We start from the raw sequence: 23,150 nt of genomic DNA, 5'->3' as shown, positions 1-23,150 counted from the left end.
ACCAAACGATTGTTTGACCTCAACGATCCCACCATATATATGCATGCTCGGCTTGGCAGGGCATGCATGTGTCCGCAGTAGGAAGAGGGGAGATTGCAGCTGTCAGACACTTCTTGGAATATGTTTTGGAATAAGGCAATAAAATTCAATATTCCCAATCCTTTTTATTCCTCCAAAATGTATCAATCAAAAAAGAGTCTGGAAGCCATCGCATATATTTGATAGTTCCCATGTGTATGGCTTCCTTTGGCGCTTACAAGATAACGTCACCAAGATAATCCATAATTGCTTAACTTTCTGCTATTTCTCTAGTTAATATTCATGAGGTCTGCCATGGTACTAATCTAATTACAATGTAGTAACATCTATATCATCCATCAATTGTGACAACCATGTTTATAAGTCTGGGGAAGGTGTGCAGTGTCTCACATGTTGCTAGAGTCGCTGAATAGACACATGATCTTGTTTAAGGGCTTGATCTGTAATGTATATTTAAAGTGTATAATTTTTATAACATCTGCTTAGTTTCCATGCTCTCTAACACTGGTGTTTAGATGAAAATGTAATGCAATATAATCAACATTTACTATTTCACTTACTTTACTGTGGATTTCAATAAACGCATTCTCTATTGCATCCCACCGCACTTATCCTCCTGAACAGTAAATGGGAGGTTCAAACCGCATCCTCTTCAGCTCTAATTAGAAACCATGTAAAGGTGCATTTATTCTGCATGGTTATCGTTAATGAGCACTCCTAGAATTGTCCATTCTAAACAGGCTGCTGAACACCCTACCTACCAGCATTTGGCATGGTTTGCCCAAAAGATGATTATTCTCAGCAGCACATTGTGCTGCCGAGAACAATGGTAGCCTATGCGAACTGAACAATTTATTCAGATCATTCAGTGTATACATGATAATAAACGACCGCCAACTAGCAAGCAAGTAGCAAATCGAAGGTACTTAAGTTCCGGCTGTCGGCTAGTGATGGAACTTTAGTGTCTATAGTGTCTATCAGCTGTCATTGATAGAACAGGAATCCCATAACTGAGGGGGCGATAAAGTGCCCATTTTCAGATTGGAAATAGATGATTTTTCTAAAAGGAACCTTTGTGAATGATTATGTCCTGTGAATACGTCTGTACTACCTGGTTTTCCAGTCATTATTTTTCCACTATAAAGTACAACTAATTTGCCTTTATTAATTTATATGACAGATTTATGTTTTCTCTTGGGTGGAGTTTAGGTTGGAAGTCGAAAGTAACTGTTCCCAAGGAAATCGCACTTGTATATCTAATCCAAGGCAGTTTCTATGCACATTCTACCTACGCTACTTTGTATATGGACGCATGGAGAAAAGACTCCATTGTAATGATAGTGCATCACGTGGTCACTTTCACTCTAATTTCTTTTTCATATGCTTTCCGGTAAGTCCCATGTCATATTGAGATATTAAATGAGGATTTGGTTGAAAGTACATCAAAATTTGGAATTTCCAGACCAGACATTTGGATTTTCTGGACTATTTGGACTATCTAGAGCAGGAGTGGGCAATTAATTTACCTGAGGGGCCACATGAGAGACCATGACTGTTGTGGAGGGTCGAACCAATAAGCTGAAATTAATTCTGCTCAATATTAATATTAACATATTAAACCCCTTAATGACCTTGGATGTATAGGTACGTCTAAGGTCATCTCCCTCATCTTTCCCGGCACATGACAGCTGATCTGATCAGCTGTCATGTGCCCCTAACAGCCGCGGGTGAAATCGCGATCCACCCTTGGCTGTTAACATGTTAAATGCCTTTGCTAAACTCCGACAGCGGCATTTAACATGGCTGCACCGGATGTGCGTCATAAGACCCGCCCATCATCGTGCCCGTCACATGATCGCGGGCCACGATCATGTGACGGGCACGCTGATGGGTTGGCATGATAACCTGGGGTCTGCAGGAGACCCCTGTGGTTGTCATGTTTAAAGCTTGCGTGATGGGGTGCACCAAAATACCCACTATGGTATCATATATACATAGATTAAAATGTGGGTGCTATATCCTGCATTGAAAACGAGACAATATTGGAAGGGAGAAAGGAGAGAAACAATGCAAAAAGGGATATGCACATCAAATAGCCAAAAGTATACAAATTTATTCAAAAAAGATCAATGCACACACGTGAAAACATTAAAAACATTTAAAAACTAATGACCGAAAAGACCATGTCCACAAAAGCTTGAAATAATATTGTAGGATAAACAGTTACATATTAACAGAATATACCAAAGCTTATACAAATAATGATCCAACCCACTCCTAAAGCATGATAACCAAAACTGCTGGACAGATATTAATGCATAGTAACATCACAACCCCAAGGCATCCCTATGGGGGAATGTGTGCAAGAAATGTGTCTCTTGCACACACTCCTGCCCTGTATACACTTGGAGCCCTGCTATGTATAACACAAGCAATCAGATGATTGCAGCTTATTGAAGCAAGTAAAAAAAATGTTTTAAAAAATATTAAAAAAATATAAAAGTTCCAATCACTCCCCTTTTGCCCCATTCAAAATAAAACAATTTCCAAAAAATTAACAATACACAAATTTGGTATCACCAAGTTTAGAATCGCCCAATCTATAAATATATAAAAATAATGAATATGATCTGTAAATGAGAAAAAAACCCTCTAAACTCCAGAATTATTATTTTTTGATCGCTGCAACATTGCATTAAAATGCAGTAACAGGCGATCAAAACATTGTATCTACCCCAAAATGGTATCAATAAAAACATCATCTCAGCGCGCAAAAAATAAGCCCTCACCCATTCCTAGATTCCAAAAAGTGGAGACGCAATGGGTCTTGGAAAATGGCGCCTTTTTTTTTTTTTTTTTTTACAAACTTTGGATTTTTTTCACCACTTAAATGAAAAAGAACCTATACATGTTTGATGGCTACAAACTCTACAAACTCATAATACCTGGAGAATCATAATGGCAGGTCAGTTTTAGCATTTAGTAAACATGGTAAAAAAAACAAACAAAAAAAACAATTGTGGAAATGCAGGTTTTTTTGCAATTTCACCGCACTTGAATTTTTTTCCCCGTTTTTCCATACATGATACGATAAAACCAATGTTTCGTCCGGCCACATTGACGGAAAAATAAAAAAGTTATGGCTCTGGGAAGAAGAGGAGTAAAAAACATAAACGCAAAAACCAACCCAAGTTGGTAAAGGGGTTAATTATAATTATTATTTTACATTAATATTAATTGTATCACTTAATATAGAGCAGAATTAAGTATGCTGACGTCCCCCTATATACAATATGAACCTGCACACAGCCCCCTATATAAAGTATGAGCCCACACACAGCCCCTATACAGAGTATGAGCCACCACACAGCCCCCTATATACAATATGAGCCCACACACAGACCCCTACATACAGTATGAGCCCAAACATAGCCCCTATGTACAGTATGAGCCACTACACAGCCCCCTATATACAATATGAGCCCACACACAGACCCCTACATACAGTATGAGCCCAAACACAGCCCCTATGTACAGTATGAGCCCCCACACAGCTTCCTATATACAGCATGAGCCCCACACAGCCCCTATGTACAGTATGAGCCACCAAACAGCCCGCTATATACAATATGAGCCCACACACAGTCCCCTACATACAGTATGAGCCCAAACACAGCCCCTATGTACAGTACGAGCCCCCACACAGCCCCTATATACAATATGAGCCCACACACAGCCCCTATGTACAGTATGAGCCACCACACAGCCCCCTATATACAATATGAACTCACACATAGTTCCCTATATATAGTATGAGCCCCCACATAGCCCCTACACATAGCCTTCCTAAATTCTGTATGAGCCCTCACATAGTTTCCTATATAGAAGCACACATCCCACAGACATATATATTAAAAAAAAGTAACACATACTCACCTCGCTCCCTTCCCTTGGTGCTCTGCTCCAGTCTTTGGTATGCGCACAGTAGACATGATATGGTAACATAATCACCTCTGCTGTCTCAGTTGCACACCCTGATTAATAGAAGAAGGAGCCGGCGGCTTGATCCTCCACCATTGTATTCAACGCTATCTGCATCCTGAGGCAGGTAGCGGTGAAATTGGGACATGAGTGGGGGAGGGAGGCCACATGGAGTGGCCCGTGGCCGTAGGCCAGTGTTTTCAGGCCTTTGGCTGTTTCAGTCTGCGGGCCAGACCGGAACAGCCAGGGGGCCGTATGTGGCCCGCATGTTGCACTTTGTCCAGGTTTGAACTAGAGGGATTATAATATTCAAAAAAAAATATAGTAATTTCAGTAGTGTGTCATTTTAGTCCAATTTGTTGGTTAAACATTTATACTTCATACTGCTTATACCATACATTTTACACTGCCACTATTTGCTCCAAGAATTGTAAGGCAGATCCAAGCACTTTGCAGTCTTTACTATCAGTCTATCTGCCTGTCTATTCTTTTATTAGTCAGTCTGATTGTTGATCTAGAAACCAGAAGTCCACTTATATGATCATGTTATTGAACCCATATGTCAGACTTTGTTATGAATCCATGAACACAGGCTGTATAGCTGCACAGTATGACCAATGTCAGCTATGATTCTACTAATTTGTATCACTGGGTGAAAATGTGATGGGAGAAAGTTCCACAGAGTCAACTATCACTGCAGCCCTCCACCAGTCGGGCCTTTATGGCAGAGTGGCCCGACAGAAGCCTCTCCTCATGAGCTCATGATTCTCATTTGGTCTGACATGCACTGTGAGCTGTGAGGTCTTATATAGACAGGTGTGTGCCTTTCCAAATCAAGTCCTATCAGTTTAATTTAACACAGCTGGACTCCAATGAAGGAGAAGAACCATCTCAAGGAGGATCACAAGGAAATGGACAGCATGTGACTTAAATATGAGTGTCTGAGCAAAGGGTCTGAATACTTATGACCATGTGATATTTCAGTTTTTCTTTTTTAATAAATTTGCAAAAATTTCTACATTTGTTTTTTTTCAGTGAAGATGGGGTGCAGAGTGTACTTTAATGAGAAAAAAATGAACTTTTTAGAATTTACCAAATGGCTGCAATGAAACAAAGAGTGAAAAATGTAAAGGGGTCTGCATACTTTCCGTACCCACTGTATAAACATCTGTTTTTAAAACATGACCAACTTTCTAATTTTCCTTATTTGAAAATCGCCTACTGTTCTCCCTACACAACTAATCCCTATATCTGTTTTTTCCTTCATCGGTATAAAGGCCTTGTGGTTCGCCGGTTATCCGATAAATTGCCTTATTCTAAATGCTGACATACAGTAGTATATTCTATTGTTATCACTTGAGCTTGGGCAGTCTCTAGTTTAACTGCTGCAACCTTAAAAAAACCCTTTCCTATATTAAACGGAATCTGTCAACTGCCCCAACTCCCCAAACCTGCCTCCATGTATTTATTGAATCAAAAACTGTATTTACTTTCTAAGAAGACAATTTCATGGCTTATTGATTGTTCAATCATCATAAAATCAATTTTAAAACTGTGCTTGTGAAATGTTCATTAGTGGGTGAATAGTCGTGGGGGCATTGATTTCATTGGACTAATCTTCTCATTAATGTGTATGTGACATGATTTGCAAAAGTGACGTCACTGCCGACTCTTTGAAAATTTTGCGCATGCCTCCCTGGCAATGGGCAGTGAAGCCTGGTGTACGCTCCCCGGCTTCATCAACTCGCTGCTCATGCCCAGGGAGACAGCTGTGACCCCGGACCCAGCCAGTCACGGAGGGCTTTCAGCTGCCGTATACTAAGAATGAAACGCACAACCCACAAATTTCACAAATTCTAATTGCACAATTTTCTGATCCCATATTTCTCTCTTCCAGATATCACAACATTGGAATTTTAGTACTTTTTCTTCATGATTTTAATGATATTTTATTGGAATTCACCAAACTTAACATTTACTTCAAAACACGAGGTGGAAAATACCATAAAATCAACGCCTTTATTACAGATATTGGATCCGTTCTCTTTAGTGTAAGCTGGTACGTAATTACTAGGAGATATGATCTATCCTGTAATTATGTGCACAGACAACTACAACCTCATGTTCTTCTTCCCTCAGGTTCTGGTTCCGACTCTACTGGTTTCCTATAAAGGTCCTTTTTGTTACGTGCTGTTCCAGCCTTGAATCTAATCCAAACATCCCGTTTTATTTCTTCTTCAACATCCTCCTATTCTTATTGACACTTATGAATATTTATTGGTTTTTGGTGAGTATGTGATTTTAGTTAGATTCAAACTGTATATTCAATATTTGATCTGTACACTAAACTATATTTTTTGAAGATGTTTTAAAGGGAGTTGTACATTTGACACTTCATATACTGTAAAGCTTTACTGTTATAGTTTCTTATTAAAGAAGATGTCCACTACTTTTTACAATGACCCCAATGTATTTACCCTGGGCTGATGATAAGTGTTTTTGTAATTAACTTTAGTTGTCCTTCTTGCCTGTGAGCGGCGCTAGCACTGGCCGCTCACAGGCATCACGTGACCCCCCCCCCCCGCTGCAGCCTCCTCTAGCATCCGCTGATGTCACGTTAAGTGTGGCGTGACATCAGTGACGCACTCCCCGCGGTGGACGCTGGGTTGTGGGGGGGGGGATAACCCCACCCACAACTCATCACTTTCCGTGTAGCGCATCACTGAGTCACCCCCGGCTGCAGCCGGAACTTGACATGACATCAGCGGATGTCAGAGCCGGCTGCAGCCGGAGACACGTGATGCCTGTGAGCGGCCAGCGATCGCGTCACTCACAGGCAATAAGAACAGCACAAGGTAATTAGAGATAATCTTATTTCCACCATAAAAATACACTGGGGCATTATCAATAGTAGTGGACAACCCCTTTAAGGTAAACTAGCGTAGATCTGATTACATAATGAGGGTAGCATGGTAGCTCACTGGTTAGCACTAAATCCTTGTACCAAGGACATCTGCAAGGAGTTTGTATGTTCTCCCCGTGTTTGCTTCGGTTTCCTCCGGGTTCTCCCACACTCCAAAGACATACTGGAAGTTGAGCCCCAACTGGGTTAGTGATGATAATGTCTGTAAAGTGCTTTTTATATATAAGCAAGTTAAATACACTGAACAAAAATATAACCACAACAATTTTGTTTTTGCTCCCATTTTTCATGAGCTGAACTTAAAGAGCTAAGACTTTTTCTATGTACACAAAAGGCCTTTTTCTCTCAAATATTGTTCACAAATTTGTCTAAATCTGTGTTAGTGAGCCCTTCTCCTTTGCGGAGTTAATCCATCCAGCTGACACCTGTTTGTGAACAATATTTGAGAGAAAAAGGCCTTTTGTGTACATAGAAAAAGTCTTAGATCTTTAAGTTCAGCTCATGAAAAATGGGAGCAAAAACAAAAGTGGTGTGGTTATATTTTTGTTGGATATTAAAGTCGGACAGCAACAATTCCAGCATGTAAATCATAATAGTGGTGGGATTAGAGACATTTAGCCCAGAAACTTTGCACTATTCTTCTGAATGTTCTATTTCTATGTAGTGAGCACAAGTATTCTTGTATCTACCCACTACATACAATAGATATACACTGCTCAAAAAAATAAAGGGAACACTCAAATAACACATCCTAGATCTGAATGAATGAAATATTCTCATTGAATACTTTGTTCTGTACAAAGTTGAATGTGCTGACAACAAAAATCACCCAAAAATCATCAATGGAAATCAAATTTATTAACCAATGGAGGCCTGGATTTGGAGTCACCCCCAAAATTAAAGTGGAAAAACACACTACAGGCTGATCCAACTTTGATGTAATGTCCTTAAAACAAGTCCAAATGAGGCTCAGTATTGTGTGTGGCCTCCACGTGCCTGTATGACCTCCCTACAACGCCTGGGCATGCTCCTGATGAGGTTGCGGATGGTCTCCTGTGGGATCTCCTTCCAGACCTGGACTAAAGCATCCGCCAACTCCTGGACAGTTTGTGCTGCAACGTGACGTTGGTGGATGGAGCGAGACATGATGTCCCAGATGTGCTCAATCGGATTCAGGTCTAGGGAACGGGCGGGCCAGTCCATAGCTTCAATGCCTTCATCTTGCAGGAACTGCTGACACACTCGAGTCACATGAGGTCTGGCATTGTCCTGCATTAGGAGGAACAGAGGGCCAACCGCACCAGCATAAGGTCTCACAAGGGGTCTGAGGATCTCATCTCGGTACCTAATGGCAGTCAGGCTACCTCTAGCGAGCACAAGGAGGGTTGTGCGGCCCTCTATAGAAATGCCACCCCACACCATTACTGACCCACTGCCAAACCGGTCATGCTGAAGGATGTTGCAGGCAGCAGATCGCTCTCTACAGGGTCTCCAGACTCTGTCACGTCTGTCACATATGCTCAGTGTGAACCTGCTTTCATCTGTGAAGAGCACAGGGCGCTGTGGCAAATGGCAAGCGTCCTGCACGGTGTTGGGCTGTGAGCACAACCCCCATCTGTGGACGTCGGGCCCTCATACCACCCTCATGGAGTCGGTTTCTAGCCATTTGTACAGACACATGCACATTTATGGCCTGCTGGAGGTCATTTTGCAGGGCTCTGGCAGTGCTCCTCCTGTTCCTCCTTGCACAAAGGCGGAGGTAGCGGTCCTGCTGCTGGGTTGTTGCCCTACTACGGCCCCCTCCACGTCTCCTGGTGTACCGGCCTGTCTCCTGGTAGCGCCTCCAGCCTCTGGACACTACGCTGACAGACACAGCAAACCTTCTTGCCACAGCTCGCATTGATGTGCCATCCTAGAGGAGATCCCACATGAGACCATCCGCAAGCTCATCAGGAGTGTTGTAGGGAGGTTATACAGGTACGTGGAGGCCACACACAATACTGAGCCTCATTTTCACTTGTTTTAAGGACATTACATCAAAGTTGGATCAGCCTGTAGTGTGTTTTTCCACTTTTATTTTGGGGGTGACTCCAAATCCAGGCCTCCATTGGATAATAAATTTGATTTCCATTGATGATTTTTGTGTGATTTTGTTGTCTGCACATTCAACTCTGTACAGAGCTAAGTATTCAATGAGAATGTTTCATTCATTCAGATCTAGGATGTGTTATTTGAGTGTTCCCTTTATTTTTTTGAGCAGTGTATATTCTGCTGTCGTTTGTTAGCCAAGGCTCACTTTATATTTCTAGGCCTGTTGCCAAATAACATTACAAAAATTACCTTTATAATCTGCAGTCTCCAACGGTAGTTAATTACACGTGTATTTATTTGAAAAAGACTATGAATCTGTTCCATTGGCTTTGGACTACAGTAATACGGCTGCACGGCGTCAATGACTTACAGTCATGGCCTGGCACCCTTGAAATTGTTCCAGAAACGGAAGTATTTCTCCCAGAAAAGTATTGCAATTACCTATGTTTTGTTATACACATGCTTATTTCCTGTGTGTGTATTGGAACACCAGAAAAAAAATGAGAAAAAAAGACAAGTTGGACATAATTTGACACGAAACCCCGAAAATGGGCCAGACAAAATTGTTGACACCCTCAGCTTAATATTTGGTTGCACACGCTTTGGAATAAATAACTGCGATCAATCGCTTCCTATAACCATCAACAAGCTTCTTACACCTCTTTACTGGAATTTTGGAGCACTATTTTGCAAACTGCTAATATTTGAAGGGTGCCTTCTCCCAACAGCAATTTTAAGATCTCTTCACAGGTGTTCAATGGGATTTAGATCCGGACCCATTGCTGGCCACTTCAGAACTGTCCAGTGCTTTGTTTCCATCCATATCTGGGTGCTTCTTGAAGTATGTTTGGGGTCATTGCTCTGCTGGAAGACCCATCACCTAGGACACAAACCCAGTTTTCTGCCACTGGGCACTACATTGCGACCCAAAATCCTTTGGGAGTCTTCACAAATCTTTGGGAGTCTTCACAGTAATCTTCAGATTTCATGATGCCTTGTACACAGTCAAGGCACCTAGAGGTAGAAAAGCAACCCCAAAACATCTTTGAACCTCCACCATGTTTGACTGTAGGTACTGTGTTCTTTTCTTTGTAGGCAACATTCCATTTTCAGTAAACAGTAAAGTGATGTACTTTACCAAAAAGCTCTATCTTGGTCTCATCTGTCCACAAGATACTTTCCCAGAAGGATTTTGGCTTACTCATGTACATTTTGGCAAACTGAAGTATATTTTTTTTATGTCTCTGTATCAGCATTGGGGTCCCCCTGGGTTTCATGCCATAGCATTTCATTTCATTCAAATATATAATATATAAATCCTATAAAAATATGGAGTATCACAGCCAAATTTGAATATCATGTACATTTTGTTAAATAACATACAATACTCTAAATACAATTAAAAGAAAGAGGAATAAAATGAGATACTAAAACAGAACTGGATACCACACTGTATGCCTAATAAACAAGATTGATATCTACCAGAATACAAGCTAGGCCATTCATTAGATGCACCAACTATATTAATATCCAGAAGGGACATACATAGATTTACAAGTATGATATTCAATAATTGCATCCATATACTAGGTACTGAAATATAGTTTGCATATACATTAGGCCCAGAGAGATGTGGAATATTATATATACTGTATAGTATTGTACTGAAAGCATACATGCTAAATCAAATTAATTAGAACAACAAACCTGCACACTATATACAATTTGAAAAGACACTAATCTATATCTACTCAGTAAGGAAAATGTCTAAAGTAGACAGCTTAAGTTGCAACAACTATGTAAGTGTGCATAGGAACCCATAGGGAACTACATAATGTACAAAAATGCCCATACCTGAAGCCACATCAATATACAAAGCAGCATAATGCAAGTAGATAATGAATTATAATAAGAGGCAAACTAGTGTTTCGCCGTCAAGCTTCTTACATCTTCTCCATTCTTCTGCAGCACATCCCCACACGATGCCCTTCAAAATAGCAGTGTCATTATAATGCTCCTGAATAAAAATATCTGCCCTATGCTGTGTCCCTGAATAAATGATTGCCCTTCACTATATTCCCTGCGCAAAATATGACCCACACACTGTCTCTCTTATAGTACATGCCCTCCACACTGCTCCCTCCTTACCATACTGTGCCCCCTCTTCACACTATCCTCTCACACTGTGTCCCCCCTAAAGGGCCCAGTCTCTATACTGTGCCCCCTCATCACACTCCCACTCCTTGGCATACTGTTCCCACCTGGCTGTGCTCTTACACTGTCCCCCCATGCTAACCCCACACACTACTCAGTTTCTATTTTTGCACCCACTCACACTTTTCTACCCTCATACTGTCTCCTCAAACTATTCTTCTCAATAGTCTCCTCACACATTTCCCCATCTCTCCTCATACTGTCTCTTCTCAAATCCCCACTACTAACCATACTGTCTCCTCATATATTTACCCCCTCACTCTCCATACTGCCTCCTCTCACATCCCCCTGACTCCCCATACTGTGTCTGCACACATTCCATCAACCTTGCATCCTATACTGTGTCTGCACACATCCCATCACTCTCGCTTCCTATACTGTGTCTGCATACATTTCCCCCATTTGCTCCCCATACTGCATTTTCACCCATCCTCCCCATTCTGTATCTGCACCAATCCCCCCCTCACCATACTGTGTTTGCACCCATCCCCCCTCATACATTCTCCCCCTTGCTCCTCAGTGTCTGCACCATCCCCCAACTCACCATACTGTGTCTGCACTCATTCCCCACTCACCATACTGTGTCTGCACCCATCTCCCCCACTCACCATACTGTGTATGCACCCATCCCCCCATACTGTTTCCTCATACATGCCCCCCATTTTTCCCCTTGCTCCTCATACTGTGTCTTCAAATCTCTCCTGCTCCCCATATTGTGTCTGTACATGTCCCTTCCTTGCTCTCCAAACTTGTGTCCTCAAATCTTCCCCACCCCCATTACACTAAATCTCCACCACACACTAAATCTCCTCACACACACTAAATAACCCCATCCCCACACTAAATCTCCCCACACACACTAAATACTGCCATGCCAGCACTAAATCGCCACACAGAGGCCATTAACACAAGGGAAGATGCTTAAATCAGATCAGATTGCAAGCAGATTTGAAGAATACTATAGAGAACTTTATAACTCCCAATCCAATCACACTATAGAGGAAATTGATGAATACCTAAATCAAATAGAATTCCCTAAACTCTCTTGTGAACATCGAACGTTCCTGGATGGAGATATCACTTTGGAAGAAATAAGGGAAGCAGCCATGTCTTTATCTAATGGGAAGGCACCGGGACCCAATGGCATACCCATAGAATTATATAAAAGATACATAGACCTAATTGCTCCAGTTCTGTTACAAACCTTTTCTGAAGCACTTTCGGGACGCTCTCTTCCCCAATCCTTCTATGATGCTACTATAGTATTAATCCCCAAGCCAGATAAACCAATTGAGGAATGTAGTTCTTATCGCCCTATATCCCTATTGAATACAGATTACGAAATACTTACGAAACGCATAGCCAATATATTAAAAACAGTAATATTAAACATTATACATGAGGATCAATCTGGCTTTATGCCGGGAAGGTCTACTTCATCTAATATTAGAAGAGCTCCAGTGTTGACACAGATAGGCCATAAATATCAGAAATCCTGGGCTATAGCTTCTTTAGATACGGCGAAAGCCTTTGACTCCTTGGAGTGGACGTTTCTACAGTGTGTGTGCTCCTGAAATTTGGGTTTTCTGATACATTTTCTAGCTGGATTAAATTGATCTACTATATGCCAAGGGCTAACATTGTAGTAAATTGAATACTATCGGAATACTTTAACCTGGGTAGAGGAACTAGACAGGGTTGCCCCTTATCTCCAATGCTCTTCGTTCTAGCGATAGAGCCTATTGCCCTTAAAATTAGGCAGGACCACCTTGTGGAGGGCATTAGTATAAATTCTAGAATAGATAAAGTGGGGTTATATGCAGACGACCTGATCCTCTTTCTAAACAAAATAGAGCAATCCCTTCCAAGAGCAATTTTATTACTTACTTTGGGGAATTATCGGGCCTTAAAATCAATTTGAGCTAATCTGTGGTTATGCCACTTATAGATAACATAACTGAACGTTTTTTTTTTGATTACAGGTAGTAAAAAAATTCAAATATCTAGGCATTATAATTAATCAAAATCCAATTATGGACCTGAAGGACAATGTGTACCCCATAAAGGATATGATGAGGAAAAAATTTGAAAGCTGGTCCCAACTTCCATTGTCTGTGGCGGGAAGAATTAACCTAATCAAAATGATTATCCTTCCAAAATGTCTGTATGTATTAGAACATTCTTCCATTAAAATCCCCAAAGATTTTTTTCGGAAACTGCACAGCATGATGGAGACATTTATATGGGGCTCAACAAGGCCCAAACTAAGTATTAGATCTCTACAGAGACCCAAGTATCAAGGGGGTAGCGCGGTGCCTGACCTATTTCTCTATTATTTAGCTGGTCAGATACGATATTTGAAGTGCTGGATAAGCAGTGATAAACTAACCAATGCAGAAGCGCATCTTATACATTTATTAAATGAGAATACACCATGGGCTATATTAGAAGGCTCTTACAGACCACCACAGGGCTTATTATTTGCACATAACCTAGCGATGCAGGTGTGGCGCGAGAGTAAGCGTATCGTGGGGTTTACTGATCAAATGGGAGAAACCCAAATACGGGATAATCCTGAATTTCCACAGCTTAAAAACCCACTGGACACAATCTTCTGGAAGCAACACGGAATAACAACACTTAATCAGATTTTTGAAAACAAAATTTTATTGTCATTTGATCAAATTCGTGTAAGGTTTGGAATCCCTCATAGGAATTTATACAGATATCTACAAATGAGGCATGCCATAACACACCAATTCCCACATCCTAGGAGGCGAATATCTACAGTAAATACCCGTTAATAGGAGTACTTAAAACTCAAGGACCTACAGGCGTGGTATCTTCTCTATATACCTTTCTACTGAACTCTAAGATCGCTTCTACCCAACTTGTTGTTGGGAATAAATGGCGGCAATTAATCACTTCTATAACTGATGATCAATGGATTGATGTGACGGAGGCGCATATGGTGGTGTCACCAGCCGCCAATAATAAATTAATTCAATTATATATACAGTGCCTACAAGTAGTATTCAACCCCCTGCAGATTTAGCTGGTTTGATAAGATGCAAATAAGTTAGAGCCTTCAAACTGCAAACGAGAGTAGGTTTTATGAACAGAAGCATAAATCTTACAAACCAAAACGTTATGTTGCTCAGTTGAATTTTATTAAATTTTAAACATAAAAGTGTGGGTCAATTATTATACAACCCCTATGTTTAATATTTTGTGGAATAACCATTGTTTGCAATTACAGCTAATAATCGTCTTTTATAAGACCTGATCAGGCCGGCACAGGTCTGTGGAGTTATCTTGGCCCACTCCTCCATGCAGATCTTCTCCAAGTTATCTAGGTTCTTTGGGTGTCTCATGTGGACTTTATTCTTGAGCTCCTTCCACAAGTTTTCAATTGGGTTAAGGTCAGGAGACTGACTAGGCCACTCCAACACCTTGACTTTTTCCCTCTTGAACCAGGCCTTGGATTTCTTGGCTGTGTGCTTTGGGTCGTTGTCTTGTTGGAAGATGAAATTACGACCCATCTTAAGATCCTTGATGGAGGAGCGGAGGTTCTTGGCCAAAATCTCCAGGTAGGCCGTGCTATCCATCTTCCCATGGATGCGGACCAGATGGCCAGGCCCCTTGGCAGAGAAACAGCCCCACAGCATGATGCTGCCACCACCATGCTTGACTGTAGGGATGGTATTCTTGGGGTCGTATGCAGTGCCATCCAGTCTCCAAACGTCACGTGTGTGGTTGGCACCAAAGATCTCGATCTTGGTCTCATCAGACCATAGAACCTTGAACCAGTCTGTCTCAGAGTCCTCCAAGTGATCATGAGCAAACTGTAGACGAGCCTTGACATGACGCTTTGAAAGTAAAGGTACCTTACGGGCTCGTCTGGAACGGAGACCATTGCGGTGGAGTACGTTACCTATGGTATTGACTGAAACCAATGTCCCCACTGCCATGAGATCTTCCCGGAGCTCCTTCCTTGTTGTCCTTGGGTTAGCCTTGACTCTTCGGACAAGCCTGGCCTCGGCACGGGAGGACACTTTCAAAGGCTGTCCTGGCCGTGGAAGGCTAACAGTAGTTCCATAAGCCTTCCACTTACGGATGATGCTCCCAACAGTGGAGACAGGTAGGCCCAACTCCTTGGAAAGGGTTTTGTACCCCTTGCCAGCCTTGTGACCCTCCACGATCTTGTCTCTGATGGCCTTGGAATGCTCCTTTGTCTTTCCCATGTTGACCATGTCTGAGTGCTGTTCACAAGTTTGGGGAGGGTCTTAAATAGTCAGAAAAGGCTGGCAAAAGAGATCTTTAATCCACACATGTGAAGCTCATTATTCTTGGTGCCTGAACTACTTCTTAATACTTTTGGGGGACCAAACAGAATTCTTGTGGTTTGAGGGGTTGAATAATAAATGACACTCTGAATTAACTTTTAACGTTTTTAAAAAAAAAAACAAAAACAAAATTTGCTGCAGTGCATTTCCCACTTCCAGGCTGATCTACAGTACAAATGTCACAATGCCAAGTTAATTCTGCATGTGTCAACCAGCTAAATCTGCAGGGGGTTGAATACTACTTGTAGGCACTGTACTACATCAATCTTACCTAACCCCAGTGAGAATGTATAGATTTGGTAGACTGGCATCTGATGAATGCCACAGATGTGGGGAATCAGGAGTGGATTTCTGGCAGCTTATTTGGAATTGTGGGATAATACGAAGATATTGGGGTGAAGTGATAACTGCATTGGAATGAATAGTTGGGATGCCAATTGAATGTAGTCCAGAGTTTCGTGTCTTGGGTATTGTGGATGAGGAAATGTGGAGACACTATGATTTGATATTCCTTCGAGAGGTTATATTTATGGCCAGGAAAGCGATAGCACTAAGATGGATGGTGTTATGATCTGCAACATGTACTAAGGAAAGATAGGGGAAAGCTGTCCCTACAGTAAGACTAAGCTGAATCCCTACGATGTAGCGGGCTGCCTGTTCCAAGCGAACAGACCCGCCTTAGTCCTCAGCTAGTCTGAATGAAGACCTATAGCATAAGGGGAGGGGTCCCTAAAAGAACTAAGGACTGGAACAAAAATCGGACACCTCCTAAACAGAGAAGTAGTTGCAGAACACAAAAAGGCAAACAAACAAAAAGGTACTAGAGGTCCCAGAAGGACCAAGCGAACTGACAGGGATAGGCACAGAAGCACCTGGCTAGAAAAACAGTCAACAACACTGAAGTCCAGCACAGCCAGAAGGGCGGAGCTGGAATATAAAGGCAGGTGGTCACGTGACTGCAAAACACAAGATGGAAAAAATCGACCTCGACCAAAAAAGGCTTGGTCTCATCAGTCTGCATAAGGATAGGGGCAGAACTGAATCTCTCTTTGAGATACTAAAACGCTTCAATGGTCTCAGTAGTCCACTGGACCGTATTTGCAGCTGTCCTGGTGAGATCGGTTAGAGGCTTAACAATTACAGAAAAATTCTTAATGAATCTCCTGTAATAATTGGCAAAACCCAAAAATCTCTGTATAGATTTCAAACCAATAGGCCTAGGCCATTCCTGCACAGCCTGAACCTTCACCGGGTCCATCTCAAAGCCCTCGCTGGAGACAATGTAGCCCAAAAAACTAATTTTCTGCACAGCGAACTCACATTTCTCCAGCTTAGCAAAGAGTGAATTATCACTCAATAACTGCAAAACTTCACGTACACTCTGCCAATGGGACTCTAGATCTGGTGAATAAATCAAAATGTCATCCAAATACACAACCACATTCTTACCAATCAAAGTTCTCAGGATGTCATTAATAAGGTTCTGAAAAAATGTAGATGCATTGGTAAGACCAAAAGGCATCACCAGATTCTCAAAATGACCTACCGGAGTGTTAAATGCAGTTTTCCATTCATCACCCTCCTTCACTCGTAACAAATTGTATGCCCCCCCCGGAGATCAATTTTAGAGAACCACTTGGCCCCCACCAACTGGTTAAACAAGTCAGGAATTAACGGCAATGGGTAGGAATTGCGTACGGTAATCTTATTAATTTCACGAAAATCCAGACGTGGACGTAAACCCCCGTCCTTTTTTTTTAACAAAGAAAAAACTAACTGCCACAGGCGACTTAGAAGGTCTAATGTGACCAGCAGCCAGGCTAGTCTGTATGTACTCCTCCAAGGCCTTTCTTTCAGGAATAGTCAGATTAAACTAGCGACTCTTGGGAAGAGTAGCTCCCGGAACAAACTCAATGGCGCAATCATAATCCCTATGAGGAGGTAAAACTTGCGACTCCTCCTCTGAAAAAACCCTCCAAAAAATCTTGAATAGGTACCGGTAATTCCCTTTTTCCACAGCTGCATTGCGACCATTACAACATTTATCATAGCACTTCGGACTCCAAGACTTTATCACATTAGTAGACAAGTCCAGTAAAGGATTGTGCAGTTTTAACCAAGGCAAACCTAGAATGACCGGAGAGGGTAAATTATCTAATACAACCAAGTCCAAAATTTCTTGGTGAACTCCATTGATAGTGAGAGGAAATGCAGCAACCTTGTGAGTAATACATTTCAAGGGAGTGTTATCAATTGCAATCACAGAAATTTGTGATGACAAAGGTTTGGATCTCAATTTAAGTTTTTCCAAAAACCCTTTATCAATCACATTAAGTGTTGAACCACAATCCACAAATACCTGAAATTCAATCAAATTTTCCTGCAAACTAGTACTCCCTGAAAGAAATACTCCTGCAGAGCGCAAACAAGCTATACGGGCGTACCTAACCTCTTTTTTTTCTTTACTTAAACGAAGCTCACAATTCTTAATCAAATGGTCAGCTTTACCACAATAAAGACACAATCCCTCGGCGAACCTCCGGTCTCTTTCCAGAGATTTTCTGGGGACTAGGACCTGGCATTACAGGAGTCTTTACCTCATTCTGTCTAAATCTCAGCCTCCTGTCCACATGAACAGCTAATTGCATGGCATCCTGCAGAGTCTCAGGTGCAGGGAATGCAATTATCAAATCCTTAACCCTTTCGCTCAGACCAGCAAGAAATAAACATTTCAGAGCAGGATCATTCCATTTGACTTCTGAAGCCCATCTTCTTAAGTGTGTGCAATAATTTTCAACATCACCTGACCCCTGATTCAAACACCTGAGTTCTGCCTCAGCAGATGAGATTCGATCAGGTTCGTCATATAATAAACCCATAGCCGAAAAAAACTCTTCTACAGACCTTAAGCATGGATCATTAGGTTGGAGAGAAAAGGCCCATCCCTGTGGTTCTTTGCGCAAAAGTGACATAATAAAACAAATGCGCTGTGATTCATTCCCAGAGGACCTTGGTCTCAAACGAAAATATAACAAACAAGCATTTTTAAAGGAAAAAAAATCTTGCTGTTTACCATAAAAAACATCAGGCAGTCCTACCTTGGGTTCCACAAAATGCGCTCCAGAACAGCTACTCACGTGTTGCTGGAGCTCGGCCACCTCCAGAGACAATCCCTGCAAACGTTGAGCCAAATCCTGGATGGAAACCATACTGATCCCCAAATTTCTTTCCTTTTAGTTTTTTGGGCTGGACTTACTGTTATGATCTACAACATGTACTAAGGAAAGATAGGGGAAAGCTGTCCCTACAGTAAGACTAAGCTGAATCCCTATGATGTAGAGGGCTGCCTGTTCCCAGCGAACAGACCCGCCTTAGTCCTCGGCTAGTCTGAACGAAGACCTATAGCATAAGGGGAGGGGTCCCTAAAAGAACTAAGGGCTGGAACAAAAATGGGATACCTCCTAAACAGAGAAGTAGTTGCAGAACACAAAAAGACAAACAGGCAAAAAGGTACTAGAGGTTCCAGAAGGACCAAGCGAACTGACAGGGATAGGCACAGAAGCACCTGGCTAGAAAAACAGTCAATAACACTGAAGTCCAGCACAGCCAGAAGGGCGGAGCTGGAATATAAAGGCAGGTGGTCACGTGACCGCAAAACACAAGAGGAAAAAAACAAACAGGAGGGTTCTAACAGATGGGAGGGAAATCTCCTACTATCAACCAATGGAAAAAACTAGTGAATGATACAATACTGTATGAAAATATAGTATACAGAAATAGGGGATGTCCCCAGAAATTAAAAAGGATATGGGAAAGATGGTGTGACTCACCCTTAACACACTTGTCCCCTGGTGCCATGACTTCGTTAATCTCACGTTATGAGTCCTGATATATGCCCTTTTGAGTGCATGGGAAATGACATATGATGTATATGGGCTGTAAGAGTGTACCTCCATTGCGTCTATAATTGATATAGACTGAATTCTGATAGGGAATGGGCCGGTTTAATAAAGAGTACAGTGCTCCACAATGAAGCTTATGTTTCAAACTATTTGTTTTCTTCTAACTGTTTACTCTGATTATTGAGAACGTGATGTAAATTGTATTAAACTGAGAATGGTTAATGTTTGGATTACCCTGACCTTATATTATGACAGAATCTGTTTGTAACCATTATCCTGTGGAATTTTTCAATAAAAAGAGTTTAAAAAAAAATCTCCACACAGACGCTAAATACCCCCATCCCACATTAAATCCCCACCCCATGTTAAACTAAATCCTCAGTGTCTTCAGCTCCACTGGTCTGGAGCACTTACCACCAATGATCTTCACGCCTCTGTGCGCCAGTGAGTGACATCAGCAGTGTAATCACATGACCTGATCACGCTGCTGACGTTGCCCAGTGGTCAGAGCTTCAATTTTACTCGAGTCTGAAAGGCACAAGTACAATTGTTCACTAGGAGCCAGCGCGCTGCACCTTCTGGGAGCCGGTTGTCACCTTGACAGCCGGCTCAGAGAACCGCAGACTCCCAGTCTAGGGGGCGACAAAATGCAGCCGCTGGGGGAGACACTTCAAACCTCCGCATTAGGTGGCCCGACGGCGCCCTCCTGCCGGCTGTGCCTAGGGAAAATGCTCCTCCTGTTCTCCCCCTGATACACCTCTGGACATGTGTATAACAAAACATGTGTAATTGCGATATCATTTTCTTGGTGAAATACTTGATATTTTGAAAATAATTTCAAAGGTGCCAACACTTTTGGCCATGACTGTATCCGCAACTTGTTTTAGCTTTCCTGCAATTTGAGCCACACTAATTTCTTTATCTACAAGAGGTCAGCTGAAAAAACTGTTTCTTAGGGCTCTTTCACAAGTCCGTCTGTGATCAGTGAGAGCAGGGGACAATGCTGACAGTTGTATTCTGTGTCCAGCAAGTGTAAAATAAGAATAAAATAAAAAAACACATTATACTCACTTTTACACCTAATTCCCTAATTCGTCTGTAGTGGCTTGAGGCAACCACACACGCTGAGGAGCAGAGGAGAATGACTCGCTCCAACGAGTGGGACCCAGGACTGTGCTGAGCTTAGTGAGTGACAGGAAACTACTCAGTGAGCTCAGCACAGGACAGGGGCTCACTCGCTGGAGAGAATCAATCTCCTCTGCTACTCAGTGTGTGCTGTGAGATGGATTACAGCGTGGGACACTTATTTAATCTTCAGACAGGTGAGTATAAGGATTTTTTTTTTGTATTCTTATTTTTACACTAGGAGACAGTGGGAGCAGAATACTACTCTCAACATTGTCCAATGCTGGTGCTGATCACAGTGCCGGCAGGGGACAATGATGAGGGCAGTATTCAGCACCCGGCGTTTGGGAATAGCGCTAACTGTACTGCTGATTCCCAGGCGCTGGTACGTGTGATACTGATTCAGCACACAAGTGGCACACGGTTATCACACGTATGCCACACGTTTTTCCAGCACCGGAAATATCCGGACGTGTGAAAGAGCCCTTATGCATATTTTCTACTGAATTCACACAGATCGTTCATTCTTATGGAACATGACTATCTTGTAACTGCTCATGCTGCTTACCATCCAGCTACAAAATAAGACAAATCCTAAAAAAGCAGCAGTAAAACACACTCCTAATGCTGTAGTAGCCCATTAACAAAACACAAGAATATATATGCAAAAGTTACATGAACTCACTGGAACTGAATACTTGCAACAATACTGTGATTCATGGCGAACCTCAGCATGTACATCCTACATGAACAATGCCCATTCTGTGATCCAAGCATTGAATTCTGAATCTGGTATGTGGTGGTATGTGGCCTCGAGTAGTGCACAGACCATTTACACTGGAAGTTGATTATTTTATTTGGAAGTCTCCATGTTTCTAAACTTTTATCGTAACATGGTTTCTATTAAAAGGATAGAGTTTGGAGGTTTTTCTTCCCCATGAAAGCTGAACGGCACCCAAATAGATAAAATTATATATTGTTGAGACTGTATTTCACATCAGTACTGAATCAAGCAAATAAAATGCTTAAGACAATCATTTATATGTTATATGCAGCACCTTCCAAAACAGCAGGGTGGGTTTAAAGTTGGTAGAGGAGGTGGACAAAAATATGGTGAGGGTCCCATTTACAACATTAAGCCATGTGCACACATTGAGGATTTCAGCATTAGTAAGCCAAAACCAGGAGTGGGTGAAAAATGCAGAAGTGGTGACGTGTTTCTATTGTACTTTTCCTCTAAGGCTATGTTCACACGTTGCCTTTTTGCTGCATTTTTTTCCTGCAGGCAAAACCTGCTCTTTTGGCAGTAAAGAAGCTGCTTACAACAAGCATGTTTTGCCGAGTTTTTGCTGCATATTTGCCTCTTTTGTTGCTGCATTTTTGTCAGGTACAATTGGCTCTTGTTCATGCTTATAAGGTTTAGTGCATAAAAAAAACATAATTCAACTTCAGCAGGTTTTTGCACCAAAAACGCAGCAAAACCTGATACCTGAATTTTTTTTGCTGTATTTTGCACTCACCCATTGCTTTCTATGGATGAAAAAACACTGCAAAAACACTGAAAGAAGTGACATGCTGCAGTTTTCAAAAACGCAGTCGTTTTCCAAATCAATCAGGAAAAAAACCCAAGGTGTGTGCATGAGATTTCTGAAATCTCATAGACTTTGCTGGTACTGTAAAACGCAGCTTAAAAGTTGCAGCAAAAGCGCAATGTGTGAACAGATATTTATATTTATATTATTATTATTATATTTATATACAGATATCTGTATTTAGCATGTGTCCTCATATTATACTTTATACAATTTTGGGGTTAGGATTGATAATATTTAAATGCACTGGCACTTTTACTTATGTTTTCAATTTTATGTCTGCATATTGATTATTTACAATTATTGTCCATTTTGTGCATCTTCTTTATAGTTGGCTATTAATCTATTCATTATATTTTTTACTTATTTTCATATATTATATTTTTATACACTAGTATATTATTCATTATTCGTTTTTTTCTTACATCCATTTCTCACATGAATTGTACACCATCCGGATACGCGCCCCTGTTTTTAGATGTTTTTAAGTTATTTTAATTGATGTAGGTAATCTGTTATTCGTTGTTGTCACCTGTTATCAATAAATATACTATTATTCACCATATTTGACATCTGGGACTCTATGGTCGGTTCTCTTTTTCTCTCTTTTTTCATCCATTGATTTTTCCGATTGTCCCCTTTCGCCTATACTGGTCCTCCTATTTCGGCTGGTCTTTAACTTTATATACTCTAGGCATAATATATTTTACTTATTACCGCCGGATTTATATTTCTTTTTTGGTTTTTCTTGTATTGTTCTATTAATGTGTGAACATAGCCTAACTGTTCCACTCCAGGTTTTGGCTTACAAATACTAAGGTAAAAAACCTCACCAAGTACTCAAAGTGTGCACGTGGCCTCATAGGAAAATTAGCTGTGCGTCCATATGGCCCTCTCTTCTGAATTCTAAGGGTAAGGGTAGACGCTGGCACACCCG

General features: G+C 41.4%; 1 protein-coding gene across 2 annotated transcripts in view; it reads left to right on the top strand.

Moving 5' to 3' along the window:
- CERS1 (ceramide synthase 1) overlaps positions 1-23,150 on the top strand; it is a 68,034-nt gene that overhangs the window by 19,406 nt on the left and 25,478 nt on the right. For both annotated transcript variants that reach the window (XM_073651537.1, XM_073651530.1), the window contains 3 exons: positions 1,249-1,429; positions 5,918-6,079; positions 6,160-6,307. In XM_073651537.1, the coding sequence (XP_073507638.1) occupies positions 1,249-1,429; positions 5,918-6,079; positions 6,160-6,307 (491 nt within the window). The remainder of the gene's footprint in view (positions 1-1,248; positions 1,430-5,917; positions 6,080-6,159; positions 6,308-23,150) is intronic.

The sequence above is a fragment of the Phyllobates terribilis genome, unplaced genomic scaffold (genome assembly GCF_046119375.1).
Source record: "Phyllobates terribilis strain yellow unplaced genomic scaffold, ASM4611937v1 Scaffold_1__5_contigs__length_1240528914, whole genome shotgun sequence".
Classification (NCBI taxonomy): domain Eukaryota; kingdom Metazoa; phylum Chordata; class Amphibia; order Anura; family Dendrobatidae; genus Phyllobates; species Phyllobates terribilis.
This window is presented reverse-complemented; position numbering and strand designations above follow the sequence as displayed.